The sequence below is a fragment of the Fringilla coelebs genome (genome assembly GCF_963513975.1).
Source record: "Fringilla coelebs genome assembly, chromosome: 12".
Taxonomy (NCBI): domain Eukaryota; kingdom Metazoa; phylum Chordata; class Aves; order Passeriformes; family Fringillidae; genus Fringilla; species Fringilla coelebs.
In genome coordinates, this window is record NC_140038.1 from 5145020 (window position 1) to 5157726 (window position 12707).

A 12707-nucleotide genomic window follows, 5' to 3' on the forward strand; every position below is an offset into this window, starting at 1 on the left:
TATAAAATAATAATGTATAAAATAATATTAAAATGTAATACGGTAGGACATAATAATACATATTATAACATCCGACTATATATCATTCTTTACTATAATGTGATCTATTTTAAATACCTCCAATTATAATCATAAATCATGCCTATTACAGTAATTATAGATTTTGGTGATTCAGGACGGGTATGTGTGCGGCTGTGAGCTCAGTGACTGTCACTCCATCACAGCCGTGTCCCCAGCACTGCTCTCCTAAAGTCTCCCGTGTCCCGCTCCCAGACCTGTGCAGGTGCGGGGCTGCAGGGACCCCTCTGGGGCAGCCGGGCTCCCCTTGCGCCGCCGTTCCCGATGTCGGCGGGGGTCGGTGCAGCGGGCGCTGCCCCCGGGCGGGGGCCGGGGCCGGGCCCGTCCCCGCCCGCGCTGACATCAGTTCCCGCGTCCCCCCCGCATCCCGCATCCCGCATCCCTCCCGCCGCCATGGCCGCCAGCCCGGCCTACGGCGAGGAGAAGGGCGGCTCCTCCAGCCTGGGCGAGCCCGAGTACGGCCACGACCCCGCCAGCGGCGGCATCTTCTCCTCCGACTACAAGAGGTGGGGACAATGCGGGCACGGGGGACAAGGACGAGCCTGCCCGCGCGGCCGCCGCTGCAGGCCTTCGCCGCCGTCCTCGGCGGGGATGTGGTACCCGAGCCGGGGCCGGAGCGGCCCCCGCCGTGGGGACGGGGACAGGGACGGGCATGTGGATGAGGATGGGGATGGGGATGTGGATAGGGATAAGGACGAGGATGGGGACAGGGATGGGGCAGGGAATGCGGTCACGTCGCCGCCACCGTCATTGCAGGTTGCAAAGGCCGGAGAGGGTGGGAGCGCCGCGGGATTTTGGAGATTGTGTGGCTGGCATCCCCCTTGTGTGCGGGGATCCCCCTTGAACCTCCCACCCTCGGGCTGGGGCATCCCGGGCACGGTGTTCCCACCACGGGATCTGCTGGCTCCTGTGGCTCTCCTGAGCTCACACCCCCCCACCGCATCGAGGTTCCCGGCATGGGGGGCGATGTTTAGGAATGTCACCCTGCCGTGGGACAGGCTCCTGCGGGGGGGGCAGGGGTGAAGAGGAATGGGGTTGTGCTCCTGGAGCTGCAGGAATGTCTCTTGGCCCTCCCTACTGTGTCAGTGTCCCCCACTCTGGCACTGTCCCCCCCTCCCTGCTGCCCCAGCAGGAAATTACTGAATCGCTGTCTGACAGCATCACACTCTCTACCCCTGGCTGTGTCCCCCAGTCCAGCAGGGTCTCCCCCTCCCTGCCCCTCTGGTGCTATCCCCCATATGACAGTATCCCCCCTGGCAGTGTCCCCCACTTTGAATGTGTACCCCACCCTGACCTCTTGGCAATGTCCCCAGTTTGGGAGTGTCCCCTCTCTCCCTGTACTCCTCCCTAATGCTGCAGTGTCCCCCATTCTGGATGTGTCCCTGTGACCTGCTGGCAGTGTCCCCATCTCACTGGGTCCCCCCTTCCCTGAACCCCTGGCAGTGTCCCCTTCTCTCTGATACTCTGGCAATGTCCCCCTGTATGACAGTGTCCACCCAGTCCTGAGCTCCTGGCACTGTCCCCCACTCTGGATGTGCCCTGCATCCATGACCTTCCAGCAGTATCCCCATCTCATAGTGTCCCCCACCTTTCCTGACCCCTTAGTAGTGTCCCTTTCAGTGTAACACTCCCTACCCCTGGCTGTGTCCCCCAGTACGACAATTTCCCCCAGCCCTGATCCACTGGCAGGGTACTCCAGTCTGGCAGTGCCCTTTATCCATGACCCATTGGCAGTGTCCCCATCTCAGAGTGTTTGTCCCTCCCATGAGCCCCTGGCAGTGTCCCTCAGTTTGTCCAAGTCTCCCCCATCCTTGGCAATGTCTCCCAGCTTGGAAATACTCCCCTGCTCCCATATCTGCCAGTGTCCCCTTACCCCCACTGTCAGTGTCCCCCACTCTGGAAGCATCCCTGGGCCCAGACACCCTGGCTGTGTCTCCCCATCTGTCCAGGCCACCTCAGTGATCTGCTGCCAGTGCCTCCTGCTCTGGCAGTGCCACTGCCCTCACGGCAGTGTCCCCTTACCTCTGACCTCCTGGCAGTCTCCCTCACACCCACAGTGTCCCCCACACCCGTAGTGTCACTATAATCTGCATGCTGCTCTTTGCCAGAGCCACACCAGGTCTGTCACCACTCCTGTGAGCCATCCATGGCACATGAGGCAAGAAATTTGCACGATGTGTGACCCCACCACCCAGTTTGGACAGCCACAGGTGCCCCATCATGCCACCCTACCACCCAGGCAGAGTGTCCCACCATGATGTGCATTCCCTGCCCAGGACTGAGCCACTCAGCACTGGGGAAGGAGCTCCCTGCAGTGTCCCCAGGTCCCTACTGCAGGTCAGATGTCACTTTGGACGTGACATCCCAAGCTGGCCTCATCCACTGGGAGCTGCGTCCTGATCTAGGCTGCAACCCAACCCCAACCACAGCATCAGGTTTCAGCCCACTGTGCTGGGCAGAGGAGCGGGGCCACAGCCCTGTCACCATCCCCAGGGCCACTACCGCCTGTCAAAGCTATGATGTCCTTGCCGCCGGTGCAGAAGCTGTTGCGGCAGCTGCCGGTGGGGCCGGCTGGCTGGCCGAAAACACCAGAGGGTGCTGGTGTGGCCGAGGAGGTGACAAGCCCGGTGCTGGCCACCGAGGCTGGACAACCCACCTGCTACAGCGCCCTGCGAGCCGATGAGCTGCGGCCACTCGCCGGCACCAAGCCCGCAGTGGACACTGGCACCGGGCCACCGCCGCGGTAAGACTCCCCCAAGGAGCGCCCCCAGGACCCCTGGTGATGGTGGCTCTGGACGAGCATCATCCCATGGGTGTCACCCTCAGATGCAGCCTTGCAGGTGCACCCAGTTTAGGGGGGGACCAGTGTCCCTTAGAAAAGAGGACAGTGGTGACAACTTAGAAAAGGCTGGTAGCATTTTCCCAGTCCAGGGAGAGGACCAGGGGAGGGTTTTGCATCAGGGTGTGCTGGCACATCCATGCCACTATGTCCATGAGGGGACAAGGGATAGCCAGCCAAGACAGAATGGAGCTGGTGATGGGCACCTGTGGTTTAGGGTGACAGCCACAGCCAGGATGGGATGGGGTTCTTGTCCCAGTGCTTGGGATGAGGATGGCACTGGGTGCTAGCACCATGTCGTCCCTCCGGTTCCTCTTTCACCTTGCTGTAACCCAACTCCTGTCCTCATAAATATTTCATGGTGAAGGGTTGGATTGCCAACCTGATGGAAGTCTGTGAGCAGAAAAAAAACTAAAAAAAGGTAAAAATGTGAAAATGGGATTTTTTTTCCCCTTGGTGTGGCTCAGGCATGATGACCTCAAGGAGATGCTCGACAGCAACAAGGATTCACTCAAGCTGGAGGCCATGAAGAGGATTGTGGCGGTGGGTGTTGTTGTCACTGGTGAGGACCACTGCTGGTGCCGAGCTGTCTCATGCTGGACCAGCCCCTGCTGTGCCAGCTGCCCAGTGTCACACCACTTATTTTCCTGCTAGATGATTGCCCGTGGTAAAAACGCCTCTGATCTCTTCCCAGCTGTGGTGAAAAACGTTGCCTGCAAGAACATTGAGGTGAGGAAGATCTTGGGTGGCCCTGGTGGCCTCCCAGGGTCTGGCACTTTCCCTGTTTTTGGGGATTGGCTGGATTTCGGGGAGCTCTGAGATGGCACCTTCACCCTGCAGGTGAAGAAGCTGGTCTACGTGTACCTGGTGCGCTACGCAGAGGAGCAACAGGATCTGGCCCTGCTCTCCATCTCCACCTTCCAGCGAGGCCTCAAGGTAGGCTGGTCTGAGGACCCAGGGGAGGTCTGGAGGAGCACTGAGCCTCCCACAGCTGCACTGCAGCTCCCTGCACCTCCCCACAGGACCCCAACCAGCTGATCCGTGCCAGCGCCCTGCGGGTCCTGTCCAGCATCCGCGTGCCCATCATCGTGCCCATCATGATGCTGGCCATCAAGGAGGCCGCCTCGGACATGTCCCCGTACGTGCGCAAGACAGCCGCCCATGCCATCCCCAAGCTGTACAGGTAATGAGGAGGGGGATCAGCTGCTGAATGTAAGGTACACCAATTGTTGTAATAAAGCAGCCAGGCCTCAGTTTCTTCATGCAGAGGAGCCAATTCTTTAGTCACAAAGCTGATGTTTATAGGAAATATCAGAAGGCATTTTGTTATACCTAATTGGCTGACAGTACACTGACACTCAGTTTATTAGTCAGTAAATGGCTAGGGTGTACACCTGTCAAATCTCTCTATTTTTGGTTAGTTTACATATTTTGTTCACTGGTTCCAATGGGACAGATTTCTTGTTTATTACAGGTGCAAACGGTTTTCTTACTAGAATAGCTTGTTGTGCTAAGTGCTTTCATTGTTTTGATTTTTCACATGGGAAGTTACAAGCTGACTGGTAGCTTAGCTAGAGTAATAGGGCCTAAATCATATTTTATAAGGCCTTTCTTTTATAATATCTTTACTGTATGCAACATCAATAAGCGTCTTGGCTGCTTGGTACAGGCAGGGATGGGGAGGAGTTTGGTCCAGCATCATCTGCCCTGCTTCTCCCTCACAGCCTCGACTCAGACCAGAAGGACCAGCTCATTGAAGTGATCGAGAAGCTGCTGGCTGACAAAACCACAGTGAGCAGGATTCTGTGTCTCCCCCACCTCTAAATCTGGGAACATCACTGGCCTTGTGCCCTCATGGGGATGGAGGTGTTCCCACCAAATTGGTGTCATCTTGGGGATGCAGCCATCCCCACAGGGGTGGCGTCCTCATGGGATGCCATTGTTCCCCACCGATCAGCATCCATGAAGGGATGCAGCCATCTCCCAAGCCAACATCTTTGTGGGGATGTCACTGTCCCTAGCAAGACAGAATCCTCATAAGGATTACATTGTCTCCACTGATCCAGCATCCTCACAGGAATGCAGATGTTCCCACCAAATTAGTGTCCTTGTGGGGATGAGAGGGATGCATCCTTGTGGGAGTGCTGTGTCCCTACTGGGCCAACAACCTCACGGGGAATTCACCAACTCCACTGAGCTGGCATCCCTACAAGGAAGGGCTGCCTACCAAAGCAGCACCCTTATGGAGGTGCCACCATCCCACCAAAGCAATATCTTGTTTATGATGCTACTACTCCAGTAAGTCACCCCGGGCTTTCCCTCTGCAGCTGGTGGCTGGCAGCGTGGTGATGGCATTCGAGGAGGTTTGTCCAGAGCGCATAGACCTCATCCACAAGAACTACCGCAAGCTCTGCAACCTGCTCATCGATGTGGAGGAGTGGGGGCAGGTGGTCATCATCAACATGCTGACCCGCTACGCTCGCACCCAGTTCCTCAGCCCCAACCAGAACGTGAGTTCAGGAGGACAGAATGGGAGCCTTAGGGTGGGGTGAAGGGGGAGTGTTCTTGGGAATGAAAAGGGTCCCACCTGCCAGCAGGAGTCCTTGCTGGAGGAGAACACTGAGAAGGCTTTCTATGGCTCTGAGGAGGAGGACGCCAAGGATGCCAAGGCAGAGGCAGCCTCGTTGGCCAAGCGCAAGCCCTACGTCATGGACCCCGACCACCGCCTCCTCCTGCGCAACACCAAGCCCCTGCTGCAGAGCCGCAACGCCGCAGTGAGACCCTCACTCCCACCCTGTTCCTTCCCCACATATGGTGTCCATCTGTCTGGGCTTATGATGTCCCCACAGTCTAGGACTCACTGGAGTGCTTGAGGGACCCCCAAAAATGGATGTCCTGAGAGTCAGGCTACCTCCAAGTGCTGAGAGTGGGACTGGGGGACACGGCCATCCCTCAGGGTGTCCCCCATTCCCACCATGTGACACTTGGGTGTGTGTCCATAGGTGGTGATGGCCGTGGCACAGCTCTACTTCCACCTGGCACCCAAGGCAGAGGTTGGAGTCATTGCCAAGGCGCTGGTACGGCTCCTGCGGAGTCACAGGTCTGTGGCACCTCAGTTGTGGTGGTGTCCTACCCCTCCACCCCATTGGTTGGAACCCGTGGGGAGCTCCAAGACCCTTTTTGAGAGACCCCCAAAAAGCCCATCCCTTGAGGGACATCAGGTTGGAGGCCTTTTTGGGCTGGTCCAGTCCAGACATGGGGTGACAGCATCTTGGTGGCACCAGGCTGTTTGTGGGTCCTGGCCCATATTCACAGGGACTTGCTGAGGGTGTTTGGCCCTTGCCCCAGTGACCATGTCCCCTCTTTGTCCCCACAGTGAGGTGCAGTATGTTGTGCTACAGAATGTGGCCACCATGTCCATCAAGCGGCGGGTGAGTCTCAGACTTGGTGTGGGGGGAGTTGGCCCTGTTGACTCTGGAGCGAGATGAGGATTAGCCAGAAAGGTCACCAGAGCCTGGAGGTGGCCTTGGCAAGGTAGGGGGACAGAGATGACACTAATGTCTCTGGCTGTGCATGCAGGGGATGTTTGAGCCCTATCTGAAAAGTTTCTACATCCGCTCCACAGACCCCACACAGATCAAGATCCTCAAGGTGAGCTGGAAACACCTGTCAGGAGTGGGTTTGGGGCTTCATGGAGCCCTTTCCTTGGGTCAGCTGTCCTCATGCCCTGGGGACAGGAGGACATCAAGACCCCTCTGCCCTGTCACCACGCCCCTATGCCGCTCATCTCCTCCTCTTTCCTGCAGCTGGAGGTCCTCACCAACCTGGCCAACGAGACCAACATCTCCACCATCCTGCGAGAGTTCCAGGTATGCCATGGCCATACTGAGGCTGCCACCCTGGCATGGCTTTTGGTGCCAAACCACCACCATGGAGTGGGCAGAGGGGAGCCCCTCCAGGAGGAGTGGGCTGAGGCCATACCCACCCCAACAGCGGTTCCAAAGGGCCCAAATGTGTGACCACTGTCAGGGGGGATGTGCAGCACTGACACATGGATGACATGTCATGTGTGCCCTCCATGCCTGTGCAGACCTACATCCGCAGCATGGACAAGGACTTTGTGGCGGCCACCATCCAAGCCATCGGGCGCTGTGCCACCAACATCGGGAAGGTGCGGGACACCTGCCTCAATGGCCTGGTCCAGCTGCTCTCCAACCGGGATGGTGAGTACACACGGCAGGGGTGAAATGGGAGCTCCATCGCTCTCAGGGCAGGACCCAACTGAGGCTGGGTCTCTGCCTGCAGAGCTGGTGGTGGCCGAATCTGTGGTGGTCATCAAAAAGCTGCTGCAGATGCAGCCGGCCCAGCACAGCGAGATCATCAAGCACATGGCCAAGCTCACTGACAACATCCAGGTTGGTTGGGGTGTTGCTGACCCACAGGAGCAGGGGATGGCAGCAGTGCCACATGTCTGAGGGCGTTTCACAGGTGCCAATGGCACGGGCCAGCATCTTGTGGCTCATCGGCGAGTACTGCGAGCACGTGCCCAAGATCGCACCCGATGTGCTGCGCAAGATGGCCAAGTCCTTCACCAACGAGGAGGACATTGTCAAGCTGCAGGTCATCAATCTGGCAGCTAAGCTCTACCTGACCAACTCCAAGCAGGTACCGGGGATGTTGTCCTAGGGTGGGCCTCAGTTTCCCTGTAAGGGAGAGAGAGGCCAGCCCTGAGCATGTTCTCTCCCGCAGAGCAAGCTGCTGACCCAGTACGTCCTCAACTTGGCCAAGTACGACCAGAATTATGACATCCGCGACCGGGCTCGCTTCATCCGCCAGCTCATCGTGCCCACTGAGAAGAGCGGGGCCCTCAATAAATATGCCAAGAAGCTCTTCCTGGCCCAAAAACCGGCTCCCATCTTGGAGTCTTCCTTCAAAGGTACCCATCCCTGGTCACAGGGCATTGGGACATGGGGCACAAGCTGTCCCCACAGTGCTGCATGGCTCTCCCTTGAGCTGCTGCCTCCTTTCACCTCGTTGTAGATCGGGACCATTTCCAACTGGGCTCCCTGTCCCATCTGCTCAACGCTAAGGCTGTGGGCTACCAGGAACTGCCCGACTGGCCGGACGAGGCCCCTGACCCCTCTGTGAGGAATGTGGAGGTGCGTGGAGCACCTTGGGTGCATGGGGTAGGAGGGGCCAAGGTGGGGACACTGACTCAAGATCTTGGAGGAGCCCCAGGAGGTGCCTAGGTACTGCTCACCTGCCCCCCTTCCCTCTCTAGTGCTCACACATCTGCTTGGGGATGGGGGGACAAGGGTGGCTGGTTGGATCCCCCAGTCATGGGGATGGCCCTGCTCCATCGACCCTGTGCCAGCAGGTTCCTGAGTGGACCAAGTGCACCAGCCGGGAGAAGAGGAAGGAGAAAGTGGAGAAGCCCTTCTACTCTGACTCAGAGGGCGAGTCAGGGCCCACGGAGTCGGCAGACAGTGGTGAGGACCTGAGGGCATTAAGATATTGGGCAGTGGTCACTGTGGCCATCAGGCAGGTCCCACAGTGGTGAGGCATTGGACAGGGGACATGACAGTGGGGACACCCCATCATGGGAGGGACATGGCAGGAGATGTGGAGGGATGCAGTGATGGGCAGTGGGACTATGCAGGAATGCAGTGGGAGGATGCAGTGGAGAGGCAGCAGCAGGTGTGGGGATGCAGTGGGAGGATGGAGGATGTAGTAGGATGAAGTGGGAGATGGGGGAATGTGGGGGGACACAGCAGCAGGGCTGAGCTTGCCCCCACAGAGCCCGAGTCCGGCAGCGAAGAGAACAGCAGCAGCAGCAGCTCTGGCAGCTCCAGCTCTGGCACCGAGGAGGAGGATGAGGAAGAGGAGGAGGAAGACAGTGGGGAGCAGTCAGAGGACAAGGAGGAGGAGGAGGAGAAGACGCCAAAGAGGAAGGACAAGGGAGGTTCCCTTAAGGCAGTATTGGGGACCGCAGGCAGGTATGCCCTGGGAAGGCAGGGGGATGCTCCCACCGAAACCCACACCCCAACCCCCTGAGCTGGGCTCTCCCTGCAGCCCCAGCGAGGAAGAGGAGGAGGAGGAAGGGGCAAAGAAGTCCAAGAAGAAGGCCCCGCAGGGGAGGAAGGGCCATGCTGAAACGTCATCAGAGGCCAGCACCTCTGAGAGCAGCTCCTCTGGCTCCGACTCAGGCTCCGAGGCAGAGGCCAAGCAGAGGAAGGCGGTGAGGGGTGGGATGGGCTGGGATGGAGGGCTGCACAGGGATACCTGGACCCCCTATTGAACTTCTCATCTTTCCCTGCTGCAGCCCCCCAGCAGCAAGGCCAGCTCCAAGGAGATCTCTCTGCTTGACCTGGATGACTGTGAGTGGCTGCCTGGAATATGTGAATGACTGCTGTGGTGGTGTTGGGGAAACTGAGGCATGAGCACTCACCCAAGTGCCATCAGGACTCCATGGGTCCTTTGGGAGCTGCAAAGCTGGGACAAGAACAGGTGTGGTGAGGGGTCCTTGTCCCCAGATGATGGCTGTGGGACAGGCAGCTGTGCCTATTGGATTGTCCCCATGTGGCTGTGCACAGGGACAGCCTACAGGGTTGTGTCTACACCAATGGAGCTGTGCCACTGGGCTGTCCTTGTGTGGCTCTCCCCACGGGACTATGCCAGCAGGGCTGACCCCGCATGGCTGTCCCCATGGGGCTATCTCCATGAGGCTGTCCCCATGGAGTTGTCCCCATGGCACTGTGCCACCATTCTGTCCTCATATGGCTGTCCCCATGTGGTTGTCCCCATGGAGCTGTTGCCATTGGGCCTGTCCCCATGCCATTGTCCTCATGGAGCTGAGCCACTAGAACTGTCCCTGTGTGGGTGTCCCCGTGGGGCTGTGCTCACAGCCATGGGGCTCTGTTAACCCTTTCCTCTCCCCCTCCCTACCTTGCAGTCACTCCACCTCCTCCCCAGCCCATCCCCTCCAGCAGCATCATCTCCACCAGCCTGGTGACCGACCTGGAGGGCCTCACTCTCACCGACACCTCCCTGACACCCACCGTAAGTGTCCCCCATGCCCTCCCTGGGGAGATCCCAGGCCTCCTAACACCTGTGGGGGCTCCTGGGCCCTCTGCCACCTGCAGGGGTTGCAGGGAGCCCTCAGCAGCCCCTGCTGTCCCCTGGTGCAGCTGCTGAGCCCAGCGTTCAGTGCGGTGAAGACCTACGAGCTGCTGCACCGCATGGCAGGCGAGGGGCTGGCGGTTGAGTACTGCTTCAGCCGCCGGCCCTTCCCGAGCGACCCCCACATGGTGGCCGTCCAGATCCAGATCTCCAACAACACAGACACCGAGGTGAAGAACCTGCGGGTCAATGAACCCAAGCCACTATCCGGCATGCGGATACAGGAGTTCCCTGAGATCGGTATGGCTGGCACGGCGTGGCTGTGACGCTGTGGGAGAGTGGGGACAGGGGTCAGGTGAGAATGTGGGATGTAGTGGCAGCCCTGTGGTTGCAGAGCACCTGGCGCCAGGGGACACGGCCACCGTGGTGATGGGCATCGACTTCTGTGACTCCACCCAGGCGGCAAACTTCCAGCTGTGGTGAGCATCTGGCACCAGGCAGGGCAGGATGGGTGTCCCCAGGGATTCAGGGTGTCAGGTGCTCCAGAGATGGGGAAAGTGGGATAGGTATCAACATCCCTCCACATAGCAGGGGACAGGAGACAGCAGAAGCAGGGCATGAGGGGATGGAGGACAGGCACCAGAATCCTTCCAGGGAAGAGGAGACGGTCAGATGGGCATGGGGTGGTTGGGGTACAGCAGGAAATGCACAGGCCTCTCTGCAAGGGGACAAGGAGGCAGAAGCAGCTCCAGGTTCCCCCCATTCCTGAGCCCTTTTGGCCACAGTTTCCATGGTCACCCCTGCCCAGGGCAGGGATAGGTAGCAGGACATGGAGAGGGGACATATTCTGGGCACATGCCCCTCTCACCCGCCTGTCTCCCCAGCACCCACACGCGCCAGTTCTACGTCTCCATCCAGCCACCCGTGGGGGAGCTCATGGCCCCTGTCTTCATGAGTGAGAATGAGTTCAAGAAGGAGCAGGGTGAGTGGGGCCACGGAGGGGGACAGAATGCAGCACAGACACCCACCATTGACACTCACCCCCAATTTTGTCCCCTCTGCCGCCCTCGCTGTGGCCCTAGAGCACCTGGCACGGCCGGGTGAGGGTAAGTGGCTGCTCAGCTGGCCCCTAGACTAGCTCTGCTCTCCTCACCCTCCCCTGCACCCCCAGCCTGTGGGCTGGGGTGACCACCCTGGTGCTAGGGTGGCCTTGTTGGGTCTCCACAAATTGTGAAGGGCCCATGTCACCCTGGTACTCCCAGAACTGTGTCTGGTGAGTGAGACCCTGTGTCCTCGTGCTTCTGGATCAGCACATCCCCACCCTGACCCCAAGGATGGGGGCAGTGTTGAGTAGGGGGTTCTTGGTGCCCTGTAGCACCTGGCCCCATTGCTATCACTGTCCAGAGGAGCCCATCCCCAGGACATGGCTGCTGCCACAAGGCAGGGACATGGGAATGAGCCCAGAAAGGGTTATGAAGGATTTTCCCAAATCTACTGAATCCTGAACCAAGAGCAAGCAGAGCAGCCAGCTCAGGATGTCATGGGGAGCACAGGGAGCTGGAGGGGGTTGCTTTGGGCATGTCAAAGCAGGGCCCAGCAGGGTGTGTGACCAGAGACGGGCAGGTGCCTCTGTTGCCTGCTTTAGGGAAGCTGATGGGCATGAGCGAGATCACAGAGAAGCTGACGCTGCCTGAGAAATGCCGAAGTGACCACACCATCGTGCAGCAAGTGACCTCGGCTGCCAACGTGGGCCGCGTGCCCTGCGGTGCCAGCAACGAGTACAGGTAGCTGGACCCCCACACCTGGATCAGGCAGGCACTGTCACCCCTCCATTCCCACCCAAATCACAGTGGGGACACTCACGGCTTCCTTTAGGAAGAGGGGCCTGCATGAACCCAAATGGGACAGCAGCCATAGGTGGCAGGGACCTGCCTGTCCCAACCAGAGCATCCCAAGAGACCAGAGGGTGACATGGGACAGCTTGCCTTGAAGCCCTGTGTTCACCACCCAACAGGTTTGCAGCCAAGACGGTGACAAGTGGGAGCCTGGTGCTCATCACCCTGGAGCGGCGGGAGGGCTCCATGGCCCAGCTGACCATCAACAGCGAGAAGATGGTCATCGGCACCATGCTGGTGAAGGACATCATCCAGGCCCTGACACAGTGACAGCCGGGCGCTGCCACGCCCATGACCCTGCCCTCCCACCCCTTCTGCCCCATGCTGCTCCCCAAAACACTCCCTTGCCCCCGTTTCTGACAGGTTATTCCCTGCCCTGATCCCAAAAGGGGCGGCAGGCAGTGACCCTCGGGCCAGCTTTGCTGCTGGGCGGAAGGAGCAGGATGGGGCAGATGGGATGCAGGGAGCTGTCCTGCTCGGAAGGGCAGAAGCGGTTCCAGCCCCTATGGAGCACAGTGTGGCCCCAGTCCCTCACTGTCATCTCCCAATGTAACCCTTATTTATTATCTCCTGGATCTCCCAATAAAGCTCTTCTCCAACCTGCTCCCTTTCCCTCCTCTGTTCTGTGGGCACATACACCCCAGATTCCCGCCGTGCCAGGCTCTGCCAGCCTCCCCAGGGCAGCCAGAGAGGACATCAGGGGACCAGCCATCCCCTTAGGTGACCAAAAACATGCAGAGTGTCCCAGGGGCTGGTAGCTGCTGGGTCCTGGAGAA

At 59.0% G+C, this 12707-nt stretch overlaps 1 protein-coding gene across 1 annotated transcript; it reads left to right on the plus strand.

Moving 5' to 3' along the window:
- Positions 1-471: 471 nt before the first annotated feature.
- Positions 472-12365, plus strand: AP3B2 (adaptor related protein complex 3 subunit beta 2; the record flags this gene model as incomplete). Its single annotated transcript, XM_084213618.1, has 27 exons — positions 472-584; positions 3385-3460; positions 3572-3646; positions 3758-3853; positions 3940-4100; positions 4642-4708; positions 5245-5427; positions 5515-5691; positions 5920-6017; positions 6294-6348; positions 6497-6568; positions 6724-6786; positions 7008-7140; positions 7223-7332; positions 7406-7582; positions 7667-7853; positions 7958-8076; positions 8295-8406; positions 8715-8913; positions 8990-9155; positions 9240-9294; positions 9870-9976; positions 10105-10336; positions 10431-10515; positions 10921-11018; positions 11682-11820; positions 12051-12365. The coding sequence occupies 27 exons, from the start codon at positions 472-474 to the stop codon at positions 12199-12201; spliced, it is 3306 nt and encodes a 1101-aa protein (XP_084069744.1). The 3' UTR covers positions 12202-12365.
- Between the last annotated feature and the right edge of the window lie 342 nt (positions 12366-12707).